The sequence below is a fragment of the Mugil cephalus genome, chromosome 22 (genome assembly GCF_022458985.1).
Source record: "Mugil cephalus isolate CIBA_MC_2020 chromosome 22, CIBA_Mcephalus_1.1, whole genome shotgun sequence".
Classification (NCBI taxonomy): Eukaryota; Metazoa; Chordata; class Actinopteri; order Mugiliformes; family Mugilidae; genus Mugil; species Mugil cephalus.
In genome coordinates, this window is record NC_061791.1 from 17,518,560 (window position 1) to 17,541,160 (window position 22,601).

At 41.3% G+C, this 22,601-nt stretch overlaps 4 protein-coding genes and 1 non-coding gene across 7 annotated transcripts; 1 reads left to right on the forward strand and 4 right to left on the reverse strand.

The window, feature by feature from the left end:
- Window positions 1-222: 222 nt before the first annotated feature.
- On the reverse strand, window positions 223-4,566 carry LOC125000390 (zinc finger protein RFP-like). The gene is made up of 2 exons (XM_047575930.1): window positions 4,464-4,566; window positions 223-2,981 (listed from the first exon to the last, which is right to left on the reverse strand). The coding sequence occupies exon 2, from the start codon at window positions 2,977-2,979 to the stop codon at window positions 1,318-1,320; it is 1,662 nt and encodes a 553-aa protein (XP_047431886.1). The 5' UTR covers window positions 2,980-2,981; window positions 4,464-4,566; the 3' UTR covers window positions 223-1,317.
- A 1,032-nt stretch (window positions 4,567-5,598) lies between these two features.
- Window positions 5,599-8,465, reverse strand: LOC125000389 (E3 ubiquitin-protein ligase TRIM21-like). Its single transcript, XM_047575928.1, has 2 exons — window positions 8,065-8,465; window positions 5,599-7,881 (listed from the first exon to the last, which is right to left on the reverse strand). Exons 1-2 carry the CDS (start codon window positions 8,177-8,179, stop codon window positions 6,236-6,238), a joined length of 1,761 nt encoding a protein of 586 aa, XP_047431884.1. The 5' UTR covers window positions 8,180-8,465; the 3' UTR covers window positions 5,599-6,235.
- Window positions 8,466-8,624: 159 nt separating this feature from the next.
- LOC125000392 (E3 ubiquitin/ISG15 ligase TRIM25-like) lies at window positions 8,625-12,325 on the reverse strand. 2 transcript variants are annotated; one of them, XM_047575934.1, is made up of 2 exons: window positions 11,423-12,325; window positions 8,625-10,994 (listed from the first exon to the last, which is right to left on the reverse strand). In XM_047575934.1, exon 2 carries the CDS (start codon window positions 10,990-10,992, stop codon window positions 10,495-10,497), a length of 498 nt encoding a protein of 165 aa, XP_047431890.1. In that variant the 5' UTR covers window positions 10,993-10,994; window positions 11,423-12,325; the 3' UTR covers window positions 8,625-10,494. The 2 variants fall into 2 exon arrangements, with proteins under 2 accessions (XP_047431890.1, XP_047431889.1); XM_047575933.1 differs by lacking the exon at window positions 11,423-12,325 and adding an exon at window positions 11,192-11,414.
- A 115-nt stretch (window positions 12,326-12,440) lies between these two features.
- glt8d2 (glycosyltransferase 8 domain containing 2) lies at window positions 12,441-22,403 on the reverse strand. Of its 2 annotated transcripts, XM_047575931.1 has the most exons (10): window positions 22,263-22,403; window positions 19,475-19,518; window positions 17,951-18,043; window positions 15,878-16,076; window positions 15,655-15,772; window positions 15,494-15,578; window positions 14,959-15,071; window positions 14,541-14,707; window positions 13,302-13,414; window positions 12,441-12,977 (listed from the first exon to the last, which is right to left on the reverse strand). In XM_047575931.1, exons 2-10 carry the CDS (start codon window positions 19,491-19,493, stop codon window positions 12,799-12,801), a joined length of 1,086 nt encoding a protein of 361 aa, XP_047431887.1. In that variant the 5' UTR covers window positions 19,494-19,518; window positions 22,263-22,403; the 3' UTR covers window positions 12,441-12,798. The 2 variants fall into 2 exon arrangements, with proteins under 2 accessions (XP_047431887.1, XP_047431888.1); XM_047575932.1 differs by lacking the exon at window positions 17,951-18,043.
- Window positions 20,964-21,037, forward strand: trnan-guu. The gene has a single exon. It is a non-coding gene; the product is annotated as a tRNA-Asn (tRNA).
- Window positions 22,404-22,601: the final 198 nt, after the last annotated feature.

The window sequence follows — 22,601 nt, forward strand, 5'->3', positions numbered from 1 at the left end:
AACGGTTTTATTTTGGTTAAGATAAAAAGCCCGGTGTGAATGTGGGTGTGTGGGTGTGTGTGCTGGTGGACATTTGAGTTTGCTGGTCATTGACTACATTCTATTTGGGTTCATCCGAGATCATTTGGGAGTTAAAGGTACCAGAGAATTATTTGACAGTTTTGAATAGTATAAGGTCAACAGTGAACAAGTTACAAATTTATGACTGTGATAAATAATTTCCCTTTTGAACTTAACATTCTGTGTGGTAATTACCAACGTGATATTTTAGTTAAAATAAACAGATTAACAGAACTTTTATGTTAAAGGGGAAGTACAACCTTTCTGTTTACTTCTTAGAATTTATTGGAGGCACCGCCAAGTTATTTTATATCATTATCACAGTTATCACAGGTAGCTCCAGACGAACTCAGGCCCTGTCCCACTGTACTACAACACCCCCTTTTATTTGTCAATTTTAACTACCGTATTTTCTGGACTATAAGTCGCGTTTTTTTTTTCATAGTTTGGCCGGGGGTGCGACTTATACTCTGGAGCGACTTATGTGTGAAATTATTAACACATTATTACCGGTATATCATTTCACATGTTATTTTCACACTAAACTGCAAGAGGGCGCTCTAGGCCGGTGTTGATAATTTCAACATTGGCGGTAACTTTTAAAAACAACTGAGAAGGGCCCAACAAAAATGTCAGGATTCAGAAAGGCTGGAATAATTGGAACTGCAACTGAGGATGAGTCTGACGTAAGCGACGTAGAAGAGGAAGCGCCGCATCTTCTACCTCCGGAGTTAGCGGAGTTGTTTAAAAGTGACACAGAGGATGAAGATTTCATTGGATTTTAGTTATTTGGAGTGACACCGATGGTTTGGTAAACTTCTTAGCATGTTATTTATGCTATAGTTATCTGAATAACTCTTAATATGTTATGTTAACATACCAGGCACGTTCTCAGTTGTGTCATGTAACGTAAGCATACTGTACAATTATTCAGCCTGTTGTTGCCTCTATTCTATTTTTATTTTAAATTGCCTTTCAAGATGACATGTCTGTTCTTGGTGTTGGATTTTATGAAATAAATTTCCCCCAAAAATGCGACTTATACTCCAGTGCGACTTATGTATGTTTTTTCCTTCTTTATTATGCATTTTATGGCTGGTGCGACTTGTACTCCGGAGCGACTTATAGTCTGGAAAATACGGTAGTTACATGGGACTTGGGTTACAAAAGCATTAAAATGACATTTCACAATGATGATATTTTTTGTGCATCCACACAGTCCTTAAGACCATTATTACCCAATGGCACCTGCTGTGATTAGTGTGTAAACTGTTTGCTGACTGGACAGATGATCAGAGGAGTGGAGTTTTTACCATTGTTGTTATCACAAGGGTTGAAGTAAGGGTGGAGTCCCTCATTGAAATTACAGCCAGTAAAGGAGTAGATGAGAGCTGCTGCATCTACGTCATAGAAAGAGACCAGACCCTCCTCATAGTCCACAAACACCCCCACCTTCTGAGGCTGGGACTTTAGAAACAGGCTAACCGAAGAGAAAGCAACTACAGAGACAACAGATGTATACTCTTTTCCGTTTTTCAAACGTATCGCCCAGAGGTCATTCCTTGGTGTCATTGTGTATATCAGTTTTCTGTCTATGGACTCTCTGGCCACTCCTACATACCAGTCAGTCTTCTCTTTAACCTGAACCTCGAAGTAAAATCTTCCTGAGGAGAATCTCTGCTTTCCTAGAACTGAATAACACAAGAATCTGTTTGGACTGTCTGGAAGATTCTGTGCTATGTCTTGATGGTTGACTTGTTTTCCATCATCAGACAGGAGGAGCTGGATATTTGCTGTTTCAGGATCAAGAGTCACATCTACTGCAAACTGCTGGACCCTCTTCAGTTCAGCATCAGCACTCAGCTTCTTCATCTCATTACTGATGGTCTCCTCCAGCTGAGCCACAGCTCTCCTCAAAGTCCCCTGATATGATGAGTGAACTCTGACCTCGGTCCAGTCTTTGGTGGGTGGAGCAGTGTTCAGTGATGACGAGTAGCTCTGGAGGAAGCAGAGGTGGTCTTCATTGTGTGAGAGATGCTCCACCTCAGAGCTTCTCTTCATCAGCTCAGAGATTTCCTCTTCCAGCTCTTTGATGAAGCCTTCAGCCTGTCTCTCTGTTGCTTTCTGCTTCTCTTCAATGGTGTCAATGAGCTGAGCCAGACCTCTCTCTACAGACTGGACCAGAGCAGTGAACACCTGCACACCGGCTGCTGTCTCTCTGTCTGCATCTTCCTTACTCAGCTTCACCGACTCTTTGATCTGCTCAACCTTCAGTCGTCTCTCCTGGATCATCTGCTCAATTTCACTGCCACTGATCCACAGTTCAGCTTTTTTTCCCTCATATTCTTCTCCTAAAGCAGTGATGTGATGACTCTTGTGATCTGTCCCAGCACAAGACCGACAAACACACATCTGGTCAGTCTTACAGAACAGCTCCAGAAGCCTGCTGTGCTTCTTACACATCCTGTCCTCCAGGTTCTCCACCGGATCGATCAGCTTGTGTCTTTTCAGGCCTCTGATTCTGCGATGAGGCTCCAGGTGAGTCTCACAGTAGGAGGTCAGACACACCAGACAGGACTTGAGAGCCTTCAGTTTGGTCTCAGTGCAGATTTCACACAGAACCTCTCCTTGGTTGGCCTGTTGTTGTGGCTCTGAGCTGAGGCTGGCTTTAATTTGAAGTGAACTTCTGAACTGAGCGACCATCTCTGATATGAAAGTATTGACTCGTAGTTCAGGTCTTCTTTTAAAAGCCTCATTACACATTGGACACTGACACTGGACCTTAACACTCCAGTGCTGTGTGATGCAGTTCTTGCAGAAGTTGTGTCCACATGGTGTGCTGACAGGATCAGTGAACACCTCCAGACAGATGGGACACAGAAACTGATCTTCACAGAGGAGGCTGGTGGCTGTAGCCATGTCTAAGAAAGAAAATGAAAGGGTGAGATAAGAACTGTAAATACTAAGGCCTATTTCAACATTAGCAAAAGCAATAACAAGGTTCCAGGCTTGAACCTGTTGGCAATTTGGGGTGTCACAGGAATTTCCCTGTGTAGGTTTTCTCTACCCAGTTACTGCCTTTTTTGGAGGCTACATTTTTCTGAACTGAGACTAGTTAGAGCTCCTGTTTCTTGGCACAAGACCTCCAGCAGATTTCAAAAAAATACATGTGTTTTCTTGCCGTTCCATCACTGGAGCATAACCTGGTTTTTGCGAATAAAAACCCTCGTCATTGATTTCACAGGATCAGGTTTGCTAGCTCTCTCACCAATCTCTCATCTTAGTCCTTACACTTCAGCTTCATCTTTTTGCACTCTCTGTCTCCAACAAGTCTTAGAGGGGGTGGTACATCCAAGGTAGAACACTGATTCCTTATGACCCCAGATGATACAGCTGTAACTCTCTAAGCTGCAGCTAGCTCAAAATACCACTCTGTTTACCACTCTGTTTACAAATTGTGAAGAGGTCTATCGGCCCTGAAGATAGGGCGTCTTCAGGACTGCAGTCATGTGAAAAGCAAAATCTAATAGTAACTGCTCTTGGAGGGTGACATCTACAGAATCTGGAGTTGTAGTATGCAACAATTTACTCTAAATGTGACTTCCCACCGTAGCTCCGTGAATGTTTTGCTACCTTCTACCTTCACACTGCAGGTACAAAGGCCGACTTATATTTATACCTGAAATGTCACGTATCAATCCGCCGTGGCTTATATTCACTTATATTCACCATCAGACACCACGGTCGAATCATACGTGATGTATGTGGTGTCTGATGGTGAAAGACACAAGCCAAATGTATCATGACAGCCTCATCTCTGACAAAGGAATTCAGTATTATTTCATGCGCCTGTTGAACTGGCAACAGAAAGCACCAGTTTTAAGGAATATGTTTAAAAAAGTCTTATCTAAAATTAAATACTTTTACTAGATGTTGTAGGAATGTTGAAAGTGTGTTTATGGGATTGTCCCATTCAGCAATTTCAAATAGAGTGAAGAAGGAGCTGCGACGACCAGAGTCGCACTGGATATTTAGGACTATCATACCCTCTTGTGGCCACCTCTGAGGCTGTCAGCTGGGACCAACAAAGTCCAAAGGTGGAAAGGAGGTGCCAACACATCTATAAAGTAAAGCATTACAAGAAAACGTCCTGTACTCGGGTCTGACTGGCCAGCTTACAGAAACTACCTTTACAGAGATGACTGCTGCAGCGGCTCAGAAGCTACGAGATCAACCTTTAGTAATCTGATCCCACTTCCTTTTTTTGTTTTTAACTCAAAAGGCCAACTTTTCAAATACGCTCAAAAAGCAGAATCTGCCTTGCAATATGCTACAAGAACTGAACAACCAGGACAATAAAAAGGTCATATCAACTGTTTCTCTTCCCTTGTGAGAGTACTCACTGTTCTCTGTTGATTACTTCGACTGATGAACTTCCTCTGCTGTGCTCGCTGGTTGTGTCCATATGCTGTGCTGCTGAAGGGTTGCGCTGAAGTTTCATTTACTCTAAATCATGTGACTTATCACCTGTTGCTCCACCTTTTTTTTTTTTTTTTTTTTTTTTAATGCAGGTCAAGTAGTGACATTGCTGTTCACCTGAAATGTCACATGTGATTCCATTGTGTTGTCCAGTGGTCAGTTAGCACTGTCACAGCCTGAACTACACCTCTATAGAGCAAACACAGCACGGGATTCAGTCGCAGTTAGAAGATAAAACTGGAAGGCATACGCCATATGTAGCGTGACAGCCTCAAAAACTCTGTCATAATAGATCAGTATTAGTTATACCGCAGGGATTGTGTTTTATCACTTAATACAACTATTAAACCAAGAACTGAAAGCAACTATCATTGTGAAGGATTGTTAATTTCATTTAAAATAAACCTATTCTCACTTCAACTCAAAGTCATCAACATAACTCAAAAGATTAATTATCAGTAGGACACACTTCTGTGTAATTATGCCTTTGTCCTTTGTTGGAAATCTCTACAGAACTCACTTTTTAAACGTACTTTACTTCAGCCTGACCAGAAGATATTTCTCAAAGTTGCTTCAGTGAACGCAAGTCATTGTTTTTTGTTTTTTTTCAAAAAAATTCTGCCCAGCAGAAGTCACGTCTCATTTTTGAGAAGCACAATGAAATAAAAACGACGGATCGCTGCCCTTACTAGAGGTTCATAATGAACGTGGTCGTGTTACAGGCACTCAGCTCAGTCCAACTATGGCCCAAGGTAGAAGACATATCCAGATCCCTAAGTCTCATCTCAAATTAAAAATAATGCATCACAGGTAAATAATAGCCTGCTATCAGGGTCTGAGTCTGGTAACACTCCATTGGGGAAACTACCTATAACCAGAGTGATTTTGTCATTTTGTTGTAAACAAATACAACTCCATGGTGCTCAGACTATGTGTATGACTATGCTCCTGTAATGATGATTTGATTTGATTGCCCCAGACAGAGTGTAATCACTTCCCAATGGAGAGATTCCAAAACAACAGCCCAAAAAATGTGTAGGTGGGGGAGATGGTCTGACATCGTAAGTGTATACAGACAGAGACTCACAAAGAGCTTGATGTGCTGCCTTTAAAGTCTTAAAGTGAAAATACTCACACGGAATAGTTCCTTCCAGAGCGTTTTATTAATAAGTGCATTTAATGACAAGATTTAACAAGTAAGATTCAAGCAGCAGAAAATAAAGTGATTACTTCAGTGAATAAATGCAGTTCAGAACACCTTTTCTCTTCTACCTGGGGACTGAATAGGTTCTCGGAACCTGACAGTCAGCGTGTAATATGTGGCCCTGTGATTGGCTCAACAGTTATAGGAGAAGGTCCTATTGCGAACAGGAAGCTTAGATTGACAGATCTAGTGTGGTGTCTGTGTGAAACGACACTGTTGAGACTGTTGACTTAAAAATAGCGTCCACTGCCTCCATTTATCCCTTTAGCAAAATATGTTGGATTCATGTTAATGTGTATTTACAGAAATTTAAATTTGTGTTGGAAAAAAAAAGAAAAGGAAAAAAAAAACTGATTTTGCAACCCCCCCCCCCTGCAGTACTTCCCCTTGTTGAAGACCTGTGATTTAGATTGTGGAATAAATTCTTCTTAAACTTTGTAAGGGCTGAAGACTGACTGACAGTTGATCATCTCTGGAAATACAGTGTTGAGTCTAGTCAGTATGTTTGACTGGACAGATGATCAGAGGAGTGGAGTTTGTACCATTTTTGTTATGACAAGGGTTGAAGTAAGGGTGGAGTCCCTCATTGAAATTACAGCCAGTAAAGGAGTAGATGAGAGCTGCTGCATCTACATCATAGAAAGAGACCAGACCTTCCTCATAGTCCACAAACACCCCCACCTTCTGAGGCTGGGACTTCAGAGTCTGATGATTTGAAGAGACAACACCTATAGAGTCAACTACTTGATATTTACTTTCATTTCTCAAACGAAGAGCCCAGAAGTCAGTCTTTGATGTCAGCGTCGGTTTTCTGCCTATGGACTCTCTGGCCACTCCTACATACCAGTCAGTCTTCTCTTTAACCTGAACCTCGAAGTAAAATCTTCCTGAGGAGAATCTCTGCTTTCCTAGAACTGAATAACAGGAGAATCTCTTCGGACTGTCTGGAAGATTCTGTGCTATGTCTTGATGGTTGACTTGTTTTCCATCATCAGACAGGAGGAGCTGGATACTTGCTGTTTCAGGATCAAGAGTCACATCTACTGCAAACTGCTGGACCCTCTTCAGTTCAGCATCAGCACTCAGCTTCTTCACCTCTTTACTGATGGTCTCCTCCAGCTGAGCCACAGCTCTCCTCACGGCCCCCTCATGCGATGAGTGAACTCCCACCTCGGTCCAGTCTTTGGTGGGTGGAGCAGTGTTCAGTGATGATGAGTAGCTCTGGAGGAAGCGGAGGTGGTCCTCAGTGTGTAAGAGCTGCTCCACCTCAGAGCTTCTCTTCATCAGCTCAGAGATTTCCTCTTCCAGCTCTTTGATGAAGCCTTCAGCCTGTCTCTCTGTTGCTTTCTGCTTCTCTTTAATGGTGTCAATGAGCTGAGCCAGACCTCTCTCTACAGACTGGACCAGAGCAGTGAACACCTGCACACTGGCTGCCGCCTCTATTTCTGCGTCTTCCTTACTCAGCTTCACCGACTCTTTGATCTGCTCAACCTTCAGTCGTCTCTCCTGGATCATCTGCTCAACATCATTCCTTGTCATCGCTAGATCAGCTTTCCTTGTCTCATATTCCTCGATCAGAGGGAGAAAGATGTGTGATTTGTGATCCAACTGAGTGCAGAAGTGACAAACACACATCTGGTCTGTCTTACAGAACAGCTCCAGAGGTCTGTCATGCTTCTTACACATCCTGTCCTCCAGGTTCTCCACCGGATCGATCAGCTTGTGTCTTTTCAGGCCTGTGATTCTGTGATGAGGCTCCAGGTGAGTCTCACAGTAGGAGGTCAGACACACCAGACAGGACTTGAGAGCCTTCAGTTTGGTCTCAGTGCAGATTTCACACAGAACCTCTCCTTGGTTGGCCTGTTGTTGTTGTTCTGATCTACTGGCTTCCTTTAGAGTTTGTTTGAACTTATCAGTCATCCCCAATATGAAGGTGTTGATATGCAAATCAGGTCTGCTGGGAAAATCTTTTTTACACATGGGACACTGACAATGGCCACTGCTATCCCAGTGTTCAGTGATGCAGTTCTTGCAGAAGTTGTGTCCACATGGTATGGTGACTGGATCAGTGAAGACATCCAGACAGATGGAACACAGAAACTGATCTTCACAGAGGAGGCTGCTGGCTGTAGCCATGTCTAAGAAAGAAAGTGAAAGGGTGAGATCAAACCTACTTAAGAACAGATATTATTACAGAATCAGCAAAATATTAAATAAATGAGGCAAATGGTAACCAGCACTACCAGTCCAACTGCAACAGCAACTTGTACAGTCCAGCTAAAAGCCAAAGAAAAATGTACAGTTTCTCTGAGAGTACTCACTTTTCTCTGTTAATTCCACAGATTTATGAACTTCACTGGGTGTGCTCTGTCTTAAGTTGAATTCGGACGCTCTGTCGACAGATTGACTTTCATTTTCATTTACTGGGAAGCACATTACTTCTCATCGTTACTCCACCCCCATGACAACTTTGTATTTACCAACCTCCCAGTAATCTATAAATCAAGTCCTACTTGGTCTAAAATGTGTCTTTTTTGGGAAGTAACACAATGATATAAAAATACAAATAACTGATTATTTAGGATTTAATCAGAATGGATTAAACCCTCACCCTTTACATCTATGGTTGGAAGTGTTAACCTCTGAAGATCAAATATTCTAAATCAGACTGGTTCTTGTTCGGGACAATATAATATTCGGGTAATCAAAATAGTCCTTAAGTGCATCAGATCCCTTGCAGTGGATTTCCAAGAGAATATACTTTGGTGGGCGCCTTGAAGACTCTCCGCTCAGTAAGGCAATAGCAAACAAGGTCATACCTCAAAGAGAAAACCTGCACCATCTAGTGGTGAAAGTGTGAACACTGTCTGAAGGGGTCAGCTTCACTGACGCGCAGCAGACCAGCTGCTTGAGGAATGTTTCTGTGTTTTAATTGTTGAATGGTATACTGAGCGTTTCTTCTGTAATAGAGTTTAATGCCTTTCTTTATTTTCAGACCACACACATGCTGTGTACAATTATATTAAAGCCTAACAAAAAGGACTAAAGAAGACAAATTAGATCTGTCTTTCCAAGTCCCTTGATTTTGAAGTTTACGCTGCTCATTCTTCCTACATCTTTTGGATGCAAGCACCTTGATTTTCTAACCGTAATGAGAGTCCACAATGCACCGCCTCAACAAGCAATCCTTTCGCAGAGGCTCGTCCTTGAACAGCAACGAGCATTTGCTCCAGATTCTTAAAAAAATCGAACATTGCTAATTAGATTTTTTACTGTCCATTCGACTGTGATATATTATTAGATGTGCTTTATTACGAGTTTATATCTGAAGTATTAACATACAACCACCATGGCTTTAAGGAAATGATACAGCACAGCATCTACATTGTAAAAGAACACAAACTCTTTACTATCTTAAATTGTCTCCAGAGCTCCAGAGGTCTGTCATGCTTCTTACACATCCTGTCCTCCAGGTTCTCCACAGGATCAATCAGCTTGTGTCTTTTCAGGCCTGTGATTCTGTGATGAGGCTCCAGGTGAGTCTCACAGTAGGAGGTCAGACACACCAGACAGGACTTGAGAGCCTTCAGTTTGGTCTCAGTGCAGACGATGTTGCTCTGAGCTGACGCTGGCTTTAATTTGACTTACTAAACCATTTCTGATCTGAAGGTATTAACTCATAGCTCAGGTCTTATTTTAAAAAGCTGGCTACATAGGGGGTGCTGACATTAGACATTCCAGTACTGTATACACATCAAGACAGATGGGACACAGAAACTGATCTTCACAGACGAGACTACTGGTTGTATCCATGTCTAAGGAAGAAATAACTCTATCAAAGTGACAGTGATAGTACCCCCAAAATCCCCATGTCAAAGAAAACTTGCTGGAATTCAGTTAAATTCATCATTGAAAAATGAAAGGAATGTGGCACATGCATAAATCTGCCTGGAACAGGTTGTCCTAACAAACTGGGTGCCTGTGCAAGAAGGAGACTAGAGAGGAAGACCACCTAGACTACTCTGAAGGAGTTTGATGTCAGCGGGTGAGATAGGAGAGACCCTGCATACAACAACTGTTGCACAGGTCCTTCACCTGTTCAAACTTAGTGGGAGAGGGTCAGATAGTTTCTTCCAAAGTTTGCCCCAAAGCATGTGAGAGACTCTGAGGTCAACTGCAAGAAGGTTCTTTTGTCTGATGAGCCATTAAACTCTATGGTAGGTCTGGTGGATATCAGACAATATACATCACCACCAGGCTTGGGGAGTAATGGATTACATGTAACAGCGAAATGTAATCAGGATACAAAAAAAATGTTAACCATTACAGTATAGGGATGAACATGTAATCAGATTCCCGGTATATTTTATACAAACACTGGGCAAGATTACATTTTTCAAATTAAATATGCAACAAGCAGTAAACACGGAGGTGTCACAGTATTGACACAGCGTCAAACTATGATGACCACCCACAGAATCCATGGCTGTGGATCATGCCAGCGGGTCGTTGCTCCTGGTCTCTGCTTTTTTCAACGGTGTCAATGAGCTGAGCCAGACCAAATCTCTACAGACTGGACCAGAGCAGCGAACACCATCGTCCTTACTCAGCTTCACCGACTCTTTGATCTTCTCAATCTTCAGTCGTCCTCTCTCAGTTTCACTTCCTGTCTTTTCTATATCAGCTTTCCTTGTGTCATCCTCTTCAATCAGAGGAAGAAAGACGTGTGACTTGTGATCTCTCTCAGTGCATTACTGGCAAACACACATCTTCAGAAGTCTGCAATGCTTCTTATACATCCTGTCCTCCAGGTTCTCCACAGGATCAATCAGCTTGTGTCTTTTCAGGCCTGTGATTCTGTGATGAGGCTCCAGGTGAGTCTCACAGTAGGAGGTCAGACACACCAGACAGGACTTGAGAGCCTTCAGTTTGGTCTCAGTGCAGACGTCACACAGAACCTCTCCTTGGTCAGCTTGTTGTTGTTGTTCTGATCTACTGGCTTCCTTTAGAGTTTGTTTGAACTTATCAGTCATCCCCGATATAAAGGTGTTGATATGCAACTCAGGCCGACTGCAAAAATCTTTTTTACACACTGGACATTGGTTGTGGACGTTGCTACCCCAGTGTTCAGTGATGCAGTTCTTGCAGAAGTTGTGTCCACATGGTATGGTGACTGGATCAGTGAACACATCCAGACAGATGGGACACAGAAACTGATCTTCACAGAGGAGGCTGCTGGCTGTAGCCATGTCTAAGAAAGAAAGTGAAAGGGTGAGATCAAACCTACTTAAGAACGGATATTATTACAGAATCAGCAAAATATTAAATAAATGAGGCAAATGGTAATTTTAGCTTTTAAATATAGCAATACTGAGGGGAGAGCACACTACCAGTCCAACTGCAACAGCAAATTTGTTATATAAATACAGTTTCTCTGAGATTACTCACTTTTCTCTGTTATCAGATCAGTAAACTTCCTCTGCTGTGCTCACTAGTTGTACTCAGATGCTCTGTGGTTCTGTTGACAGACTCAATGATGTTTGCTTTCATTTACAGGAAAGCATGTGACTTCTCACCATTGCTCCCCCTCCTCGACACATATAGACTGCGCAACCAGCATGCAGTAAAGGAAACAACACAGCACAACATCTACATCACAATAGTACACAAACTCTTTACCATCATAAATCGTAAATCTTCCTCCAGATTCTCCACCGGATCGATCAACTTGTTTATTTTCAGGCCTGTGATGCTGTGATGAGGCTCCAGGTGAGTCTCACAGTAGGAGGTCAGACACACCAGACAGGACTTGAGAGCCAAGGCTGTCTTCTTTTTCAACCTGTTGGTGTTTCTCTGAACTGATGCTGGCTTTATCTTGACTTACTAAACTGGATCAGTGAACACATCCAGACCAATGGGACTCAGAAACTGATTTTCAGATAGGAGGCTGGTGGCTGAAGTCATGTCTAAGAAAGAAAAAACCTTTTGCCATCAAAGTGACAGTGATAGTACCTTCAAAATTCCCATCTCAAAGAAAACTCACTGGAGTGCGGTTTACAGTAGTACAGAACAGGAGTTAACAGTTTGATCCCAGCAGGTGAGATAGGAGAGACCCTGCATACAACAACTGTTGCACAGTTGAAAAAGCATGTGAGACACTCTGAGGTCAACTGCAAGAAGGTTCTTTTGTCTGATGAGCCATTAAACTCTATGGTAGGTCTGGTGGATATCTGCACATCATCACAAACACACCATCACCACCGTGAAGCATGACGGCAGCCACTTTGATTGTGGGTGAGATGATGAGTGTCCTTACTTGTGTCATCGTTGTTTAATATCAGCCCTACTACCACTATGTCGTCTGCTTATTTCACAATAGATTGGCCAGTGTAGTTTTGAGTGTAGAGTAAGTAGATCAGTGGACTCGGCACAGAGCCTTGGGGGGCTCCAATGTTGAGAATGATGGTTTTGCCCAATCTTCATCGCCTGTGGTCTGTCAGGCAGGAGGCTCAGAATCTGGGAGCCGAGTAAAGAGTTTAGGCCCATGTTCCTGAGCTCGGTAACAAACATTTGCAGCACGATGAGGAGTAAATGAAACATTTCACTGTGGACCAAAGTACTAGATTGACTGATTAAACATTTTTACCTTCAAAAGAGTCGTACCAAAAAATATTGCTTAATGTAGCTTTAGACTTGATTATGGTACAAATGTACCAGTAAAGACAAAAGATTTATTTTAGATTCACAGTTTATAAATGCACATCATTGTTCTTCTAGTTTCTCACTTGTACTTTGATGACACTCCAAATAATATTCTAATATCTTCACAGTCATCATTAATACAGCTTACTCTAGATTAAGCACAGTTTTGCATTTAGTCACATTTTGTGTTTAGCGTGCAGAGCGTCATACTACGCTAGACTGAGATTTCTCTTGCTGAACATTCTTCAGCATTACATCCAATGTACAGTACACTTTCTACTACAACCTCCTTCCATCATTGCCCAAGTCTTGACCTTCCTCCGTGTCCCCCAACATGGTGTAATCTGAAGGCCTTAGCTGTTGCTATCAGGTCGTGCCAAAGTGAACCTTCCAGAGGGATCTGGGACAAACCACCTCTCCCACAGCTCCAAGTGAACAGCAGGGTAAGTCCATGGTTTGAATGGACCGTTCCAGTGCAACAGGTGTGCCTCTTGTAGGAAGCTTTCGGAATAACGGGCATCAGGACTCCAGCCTGGGTGCACAGAGAAGCTTTTTTTCAACAGTGTCTTGGGTTGGCACTATGCACAATATGCACTACAATTCTACATTCTCCTTTTAAAATGGGTAATTTTTGAGTTAAAAGGGCTGCTACTACATTAACTAACTTGTCCACATGAGGTACCTCGTTTTAGTTGCACATCTAGTGTAGGTTACACACAAATTTACAATAAATATGTATTGTTCTATAACCTACACATACATCATACTTTTGTGTATGTGATTAGCGTTTTTTGAGTAAGGTAAATGTTTTCTGTCACCTTGTGATCACGGATATCAAAAGCAGTGATGATCTTACCCATGTGTCTGACGTTCCATAGAGGGTCCAGTATTGTGTATTTTTCATGGAAGACTATTAGCATGGGTGGAGTTGCCACACCTCCTGCAACGGCGCTGCTGTAAATGTTCTGCCTGTTGGAGAGAAGGAAAGTATCTGACCGGGTTGATGCATCCACTAGCCTAAATTGGAACAGAAATAAATCTACCTAGTAGTCAGGTGAGGCTGCTATTGAACTAAAAAGTGTAGGCAGGAGGTTGGGGTGGATGGATGGGTTGTTGGATTCCAACTTTCCATTTTCAGACTAAAATTCAACAGAGATAGTTCAAAAGTCAATACCATAGCACATTATCTGTTCACTACTGTAACAATGAGTTGGCTTTTTAAGTATTTCACCAAGTTCTTATTCTAACTCAAATAATGATCTTTCCCGAAATCTAACACATTTTGTAAGTAAACCTAAACAGACTAGTTAGTGCATCCGTCTATTTTTCTGTGACATATCTCCTGCCACTAGTAGTCTGCTAAGGGTTGTATCAGAGGGTAAAAGCAAATGATCCATATACAGTATGGATGAGAAGCAGAACTATATCGCATTTCTGCAAATCTCCAGAAGAGGGATACCTGGCAGTAGCTTCATTTTAAACAAAGACCCCACTCTTTTCTTTTTTGTTGGCCTCAAGCAGATGGGTACCCCCGATATGAGCTGGGTTCTACTCAGGGTTTTTCTTCCCTTAAAAGGGAGCCTTTTCACCTAATGCTTGCTCTGGTGAGTTGAATCGAATCGAATCGAACTGAGAATGAACATCATGTGTGGACATTCCTATTATTCCAACTGATACTTATTGATTATTTCTCATTTAGGGAACAAAACCATTTTAAATGTTCCTTTTCAATCAGTCAGTGGTACAGTGTTGGGTCAGTCAGTACTTGTTCATATTTTTGTCAGCTGATCTACAAACATTACATGACCTCTACAACAAAGGGCATATGTCCTCTTTTTTATGTACTGTATATTTGGCATCTTGTAGCCTTACGTAACTGAACATCCCGACCCATGTGAAGGAGGAAAACTTAATGTTTAAATACAGAATTTCTAGCAGTTGCACGTAGTTTGATGCTTTGTTTTGTATCATATAATTCTAAATTGCTATTAATGCTTTTGTTCTCGTTCCATATGTTCAGAATAGTAATTCACTATGACACCATGGAGTTGTGACATACACAAAATGAGTGTTTCCAGATTCGTATTATGTGTACCTGAAATTTTCTTCCATCCATTTCTCCAGCTGTTTGGTGATCTTCTGTTTCTTCCACTCTTTGACATCTGCCACAAACACTCCAGGGTTGAAAGAGCACTCGCTGGGGTTGATGCCCAGGTCTTTAACTTCCTGTTTCCTGTAGTCCAGAAAGCCCATGTAGGTTGTCTAAGGGGTGAGTTTAGAAAACTTAGTGAGTCGATTTCAAGTGACTCTTCAGGAATATTACATTTAGCATTAGTTTCATTAACAAAATAAAGACAGGAATTAGAATTTCATAAAAAATCTAAATCAATCAAATGAAATAGACTTCAGAGTTTAACGATGGAGATTAAAGCCTGTCCTTTCACGATAGCATGTTGCTATAAAGTGCACCTTAATACAATTTAATAGCCAGTTTGGGAAATTGAGAAATCCACCTGCATGCCGATACTGCGCACCATCTCGTGCGTGGAGGGCAGGTCACAGTCTGTGGCGAAAGCAGCAGCATGTCCTGGTTTCAGGTTGATATTAAACAGTTCCTTGATGTCACCTGGGAATAAAGAAAAGTCTATAAACATAGTTTATCATCTTGGGGTTGCCCCATCCTTTCTAAACGAAGGTTTCACTGCACAGATATAAATACATAAATCTGTGGCCCTAGTTTGGGATCCAGTAAATTTGGAGGCCAGGTCAACACCTTGTGCTGTTCTGCTTGTTGAGTTGGTCCTAAAGGGTTTTTGTGTGTGTCTGTGTCAGGCTGTATCCTGTTGGGGATGGCTTCTGCCACCATTGGGGTGTCATTGCTATGGGTTGGGGGTGTCTGGTCTGGTCTAGGTGGGTGCTACGTGTTTAAGTAACATCCATATGAATGCCAGAACATTGTATTGTCACAAGATGATCAATGTTATTTACTATTCCTGTCAGTGTTTTTGTCACATGGATTCGCTCCTGTCACGACCCTTATATACGCACCCTGCACAATGACATCATCGTCCAAGTATATCACCCTCCCGTGGTTGATGTCAAGCAGAGGCAGGAAAAAGCGCACAAAGTTCAGCTGCAAAACAAGACCAGTTATTTCAGTTCTTTGAGCAGAGTAACTCTGCATTTCAGTTGCTGGGTGACACACTCACTGGATGTAAGAGGTCAGGTCGGGATGAATCTGGCTTCACCTTTCCCTTTAGAACCATTGGGTTAAATTCTAATATCTTATACTTGATGCCTTTGAGTTTTGTCTTTTCTATATACCTCCTGGAAAAATGAAAAAAAGAGTAAACTTATGTATAAACGATTATGTACACAAATGCCCGAAAAATGTTCATTGCTCCTGTGACGACTGACAGGCAAGTGACGCACCTTGTGAGTTTGACCGCATCGCGAAGGGTGACAATGTAGAAGAAAACACCAGCATCTGTGTTGCTGATGATGCTGTTGATGGTCGCCATGGTTGCACCCATACGCTCCTCTGACGCACATATGACGACCGGGATGACATCCTCCTCCTCCTCTGACTCTCTCACCGGGGAAACCGCACCGCCAAGCCTCTGCCTGTGATCTGATGGATGGAGTCACAGATGGAAGCTTAAAGTGTGGGTGCCATCTTGGATGCAGGGGTTTTATGGATCCTTCGTATTCATTTCCTTAATTTTTCTTTTTCCATGAACAGCATCCTCATTAAAGTCAAGTACAACTATCGGCAGAGTTTGTCAACATCCAATATGTCAAAAGTTCACAGAGGCGTGAGCTTAGTAATACATACGTCCATACAGTTAGGTGCATACACATTTGGACAGTGACACAAGTTTTGTTATTTTAGGTTCAAGATACAGTTGTATAATTTATATGTTCTTAAAATGCAGACTCTCAGTTTCATTATGAGGGTATTTACGTCCAAATTGGAGGAAATCTTTAGGAATTAAAACTCTTTAATACGTAGCTGTCTCTTTTTCAAGGGACCAAAAGTAATTGGACAGTTGACTCAAAAGCTATTGGGCTTTATGGGCTATTCCCTCATTAATCCTCATTCATTTAAGCAGGTAAAAGGTTTGAAGTTGATTCCAGGTGTGGCATTAGCATTTGGAACTCAAAAAGACCTGGACGTCTACGGAAGACAACAGTGGTGGATGATCGCAGGATCCTTTCCATGGTGAAGAAAAACCCTTCATAACATCCAATCAAGTGAAGAACGCTCTCCAGGAAGTAGGTGTGTCAGTATCTACGACTAATATAAACAGAACTTGTGAGAGTAAATACAGAGGGTTCTCCACAAGGTGAAAACCATTAATCAGCCTCAAAAATAGAAAGGTCAGATTAGACTTTGTCAAATAAACATCAGAAGAAGACAGCCCAGTCCTAGGACAACATTATTTGGACAGATGAAACTAAGATCAACATGTACCACAGTGATGGGAAGAATTAAGTATGGAGAAGACTTGGAATAGCTCATGATCCAAAGCACAACACATCTTCTGTCAAAACATAGCGGTGGAGGTGCGATGGCATGGGCATGCGGGGCTTCCAACAGCACTGGGTCACTAGTGTTTATTGATGATGTGACGGAAGACAGAAGCAGCCAGATGAATTCTGATGAGTATAAGCATATACTTTCAGCTCAGATTCCACCAAAAGCAGCAAAGTTTATTGCATGGTGCTTCACAATGTGGAAGCAAAGTTACTAGCTGATCATTAATTCAAAATAATTTGCTGTTTGTCCTTCTTACTGGGTTATTTTTAACCACAAAGATGATGTTACTGTTCACTGGTACCAATGAGCAGGGCCTTTTCCTATTTTTGTGTGTCACATGTTGTAACGGGAATATGGTTTACTTAGGGTTGTACATTTATGGTTAGGGTTAGGGTTACACCTATGCCAAAGACAATTTCCACCACAACAGTACAGGTGGACAGTGACCCAAAAGACACAGCAGAAGCAACCCAGGGATTTTTAAGGCAAAGACATGGAACATTCTGCACCGGCCAAGACAATCACCAGATCTCATGCATTTCGTTTCAAAGACAAAACTAAAGGCAGAAAGACCCACAGACAAGCAACGGAAAAGTCTGGTGATGTCCATGGGTTCCAGACTTCAGGCAGTCATTGCCTGCAAATGACTATTCAATTACGTTTGAGCCCCTGCAATGAGGAGACTTTGCATAAAAACGGTTGCTATTCCTAACATTTCATAGGACATTTTTGTTTAACCTCTGTAATTAAACTTGAAAGTCTGCTCTTTCGCTGCATCTCAGTTGTTTCATTTCAGATTCAGCGTGGTGGCATGCAGAGCCCAAACCATGAAGACTGTGTCACTGTCCAAATATTTCTGGGCCTAACTGTAAATAGATACTGTAGCTGTACCACCAAACACTACCATGCAGGCTCTGCAGCCAGAGAAGAAAAGAAAAGAAAAGAAAGAAGCAGCACTGATGTACCCGAGAGTCTGGTCTGGGTGGAGGCTCTGAGCACAGTGTTGTGTAATAGGAGACACACCATCAGCACCAGCAGCACCAGGAGGACCCGATTAACTGAAAGACAGGCAGAGGCACAACTCAGCCAGGGGCTGTACATAAATAAAAGGTAACGTGCCAGATCAACAAAAGTAAAAAGCAAAACAAACTTGTTAGTATGTTTCTGTCATCGAGGTCATGGTACATCCAACAAACAAGCTGAAACAACTGGACTTGTCGGGTTTTCTGAAAATGTTTCACCACTCACATAAGAAGCCTCTTCAGTTCTAAAAGACTGGTGGGGAGTTGGGGTTTTAAAAAGGGAACATCTGTAGGTGTTGCACACCCAGGACTTACATGACTATGTTCAGACCTAATACTCTAAAGGAGAAACTCTAAAGGTCCTGTTGCCTTTGCTTCAGCTTTAGTTATGCACACACTTAGTACATAGAGAGGGCAGCGTGTTTGAATTCAATTATTTGGTTTAAGATTTTCCTATGCTAGAAAATGCCAAATAATGAAAAAGTTTTCTAAAGGGCATGGTCAAATTCAGAAGTTTTCCCTCCGATTCTCCGAACCTATTTTCTACAAATGTGCAGATGATATTTTAAAGCAATTTCTATTCTACACAGGAACAAACTGGAATAAAGTTTACATTTTATGACATTCCAGTTTGATTTTCTGACTCTGATTTGAAATTGCTGCCCTCTGCTGTTCAGTCCTGGGTCTTAACAAGCATCCTGTTGTGCGTGTTGTGGAATGATTAGGAATAGCTCTTACTTTTATTTTAAAAAAAATTGTACATTCTTCCTGTCGGTCAGATTGATTTACTGCGGATAGACTACGTATTCCAACCGTTCTACCATGGGAGTGTTTCTGTGCTGTGCCTGTTTCAACCAGCTGCAAGACAGACCAGAGAGAAAGGACAGTCAAATACCCATCTGCAACCAGTTACGAGCCCCTCTATCATTTTTTTGGCTGTCTAAATCTAGGTACCACAGTACTCGCCTGTCTGCACCATATACAATCTAAGCAACACTTGAATATTCAGGTTTTATTTACCCAGAGACAGGATTACTCATATACGATTTTTAATTCTAATGAGGTTCCCATTCAAAATGTTTGGAGATTTTACTGGTATTATATTTACCAGAGGATAGGTGGAAACATATTATTATTGTCATCATCATTTTTCAAATCTAATGGTGAAAACCATGTGAGAATAACAGCAGTCATTCTAATTTTTGTAAATGCATTCGGCCTGAACGGCTGTTCAGCCAGTGGATGGCGTGAATGTAACTCTTTACAGCCTCCTGTCATCTGGATACCTCATCACACCCTCCCCCATCAAACAGACATGCAGCACATGTCCATGGCTGCTTCTCCGTTCCCGTCCCTGGAGAGGAATAAGACTCTTCTACTGGCATAAGCTGCACCGTGCAGCCAAACATCACTTCAAAGGGGCGAATCAGTCATACTACATTTGTATTACATTTCATTTTCACTTACTTTTTCTCAGGAGAGCCATATTTCATGTTTGCTTCCAGCGACGGCTGCAACACGAACACAAAGAAATAGAAACACAGGGCAATGAAGTCACTCAAGAAAAACAAAAGATGAAATACACCTGTGCTGTTATCATGATACGTGGAGGGTGGAAGGATTTGGATCTTTCTTTTTGTGAAATGTTAACCATCCTTCAAACACTGCTAAATGGTTTTTGACATTCATAAAGATTCATTATGCTTTTTGAGAGGGGAGGACAAGTAAAACTAAACATGAAGGATCTCTGTCAGGACTGTGTCAGCCACAAGTTTCTTAACTTGAAAACATGACATTATTGTGGTGGAACATGCAGCTGACAAGTGCTCTTGGAAGATGTGTGGTAGTTTGTTTTATTTGACGGTCACATTAATCACATTTGAAATCATAAATATATAAACCACAGAGGCAGTCTGAGCTTAAGTAATAGTGTGTGCATAACAGCAAAATGTCAAAATTTTCTACATGCAGTGGCGGTTGGGGCCGAGGTGGGGCCAGTGTTTGTTCAGGGGGCAATATTTGAGCATTCAAAATGTTTAGTTAAAACCAAAACAGAATACATTACAAGTATTCAAGTATTAATACAATAAGACATTCTTTGTCTCAATAAACATAAAATAAAATGTGCTCAATAAACGTTGAAACCGCGTTTGTCTTTTTATGAAATAGGATTTCTGTTTTTGCATAAATTACACACAGAGTTCTTTTTCACAGCATGAGCCTTAAATGTACAATCACACTATCTTTATCTAAATCACACTCATCATCTCACTCTTTCTTTATGTACAGTAAGGAGGAAAAACAGAAAGAAAAATTTAAAAAAAGGACATGTCCTTCTTGCTCTGTTTCATGATGATAGCCTACTAAAAAGAAAATGGAGAGGATTGTAGCATCTACTCTCAGAAGGCCATTCGAGTTTTTCATTAAACAAGTAGGCTACATGCTGTTGGTTATTTCACCCATTTCCCAAGCATGGCATCATGTTTACTGACTTCAATAGTTTTGCTTATTCAGCACAGGTCGTGCAACAGGGGCCAGGAGCGATTTTACAGGGGCACTGGCCCCTGTGTAAAACTTGGCAATGTCTACATGGCTGAGAAGTTTGTAGTGAGTCGGAAAATGTATGTATTGAAATGTGTGTTTTTTTTTGTTTTTTTTTTAAACTATGGCTAAACTAAGTATACAAGGTGATAAGTAGATAACTATTTGAAGAAGTAATGGTTTGCCTCACAAAAAAAAAATCGCCCTTAATGTCTTGCACCATCATGTCCACATTTGACCCTCTGGTGGCCCCGTGTTGGTCCGCAAGCCATATGTTTGACGTCACAGATTTAAATGTGTTTAATGTTTTGAAGTTTTTTTTTCTTTTTTTTTTTTTTAAAGTAAAAAATGAACATAATCCATGACGTAAAAGATCGTCATGGTCACTTTAAATGTAGCGGTCCCGAATCGGCATGTCTCTGTGGCGCAATCGGTTAGCGCGTTCGGCTGTTAACCGAAAGGTTGGTGGTTCGAGCCCACCCAGGGACGCACATTTATTGTTGGAGACACGCGTAAACTAGCTGGCTGGAAAATGTATTTGCGACCGTACTGTCCATGGATTCTTATTTACCCTCCCCCAAAATACATCTATTTTCACATGTCTTATACTCATTCAAAAGTTACATGCGGTGTATCTTAATGGCAATTTTTAGTTATTTTCTTACAATCATGGAATACCTGATCTACAATAAAATCATTGAAGCCCAGTGCCACGGGACACTGACTAAAACTAAAATAATATGGCTGTATTTTGCCCAAATTCATCTCTTTCTTCCTTCCTGCCTGCCGGGTGCCAGGGTATCATCAAGGAATCTATTTGCCTTCCAGACTTTTAAACATTTATGTAACTACAATAAAGAAATAAATAAATAAAAATTCTTACACAGTGAATGACAAAAATACAAATCCCAGTAGTCTAAAAGCTTGCAAATGCTTCTCTGATTCTTCTCTGTCTCCTCTTCCTAGAACTAATAATCATCACTCTGTTTTATAGAGATCAATTATATGCTCAGTGCATAGTAACAGGAAACACTTTAATTCGAGTTTGACACTGTGGTACTTCCTCAGAAACTGAACTGTCAGCTGAAATGAAACAGGACGTGCAGCAGTTTGCACAGTTTGGATTCTGGTGTGTTTGTCGCTGTTTAGACCAGCCTGAAACATCTGGAACTGATTTGCTTCAGTTACACTCCCTTCAGAGAACAGCCTGACGCTATGTCCTCACTCTGCATTCCGACGACTGGCAAATCCACTAACATTTAATACTGTCTTAATATTAAGGGTATTAAAGTGAAGTTGCCAGTGTTTTTGCAGATTTGTGTAATCGAGGAACATGATCAAGACGGATTATTTATGCTTATACAGCAAAAAGCTAGTCCCAAAAGGTTTGTGTGAATATGTTTCTGATTTCGGTGGGTGGTTCTTGGTGGTCCAGACATAAATAATCTCTTAAAATAAATAAATACTGAAATAAATAAATACATCGGTGTCAATCTCCTAAGAACGACAACTAAGTTTTCTGTGGGATTTTTTACAATAAAGGTAAAAATTTTGAGGGTATTTACTGAGACAAGACCCAAATATGGGGGCAAGAAAGAAGGGAGCACAAGTCAAAGTTACAACAAAAAGTTACTACAAACATATATTTTACAGAATACCTGCACACAAGACAGCTAAGTTCACTTTAGAAGACAGATGTATAAAATGCACTTACCAACAAAAAAAAGACGTTTGTGGTCAGTTTCATTCCTTATGATTAAGGTCCATGTAGGGAAACCTCTAAGAAAGGAGACTCTGAGACTCACCCTGGCCAACAATCCCACTTTTCCCTTCTCCCACCTTTCCCCCCTCCTTCAACCCACCAGATGTGACTCATCATGTTCACCAGTGCTTTTATTTCTAGGATTACATCACCTCGTTTCATGGAAACGATATGAAATGCAAGACTCTAAAAATCCAAAAAAAAAAAAAAAGGGCTCCAGAATTGTTACTTTTACTACAAGATGAGAAGACAGGTGGTAAAAATACATTCACTTTTAAATATAAACGTAAG

Excerpts from the sequence above, each read along its gene's own strand:
- LOC125000392 (XM_047575934.1), bottom strand. The coding sequence starts at position 10,992 with ATGGCTACAGCCAGCAGCCTCCTCTGTGAAGATCAGTTTCTGTGTCCC.
- LOC125000389 (XM_047575928.1), bottom strand. The coding sequence starts at position 8,179 with ATGTGCTTCCCAGTAAATGAAAATGAAAGTCAATCTGTCGACAGAGCG. Across the intron at positions 7,882-8,064 it reads TGTGGAATTAACAGAGAAAA|ACATGGCTACAGCCAGCAGC; the intron begins GTGAGTACTCTC and ends TTTCTTTCTTAG.
- glt8d2 (XM_047575931.1), bottom strand. Across the intron at positions 16,077-17,950 it reads CACCCAGACCAGACTCTCGG|ATCACAGGCAGAGGCTTGGC; the intron begins GTACATCAGTGC and ends TCCATCCATCAG. Across the intron at positions 12,978-13,301 it reads ATGGAACGTCAGACACATGG|GCTGGAGTCCTGATGCCCGT; the intron begins GTAAGATCATCA and ends CTGTGCACCCAG.
- LOC125000390 (XM_047575930.1), bottom strand. The coding sequence starts at position 2,979 with ATGGCTACAGCCACCAGCCTCCTCTGTGAAGATCAGTTTCTGTGTCCC.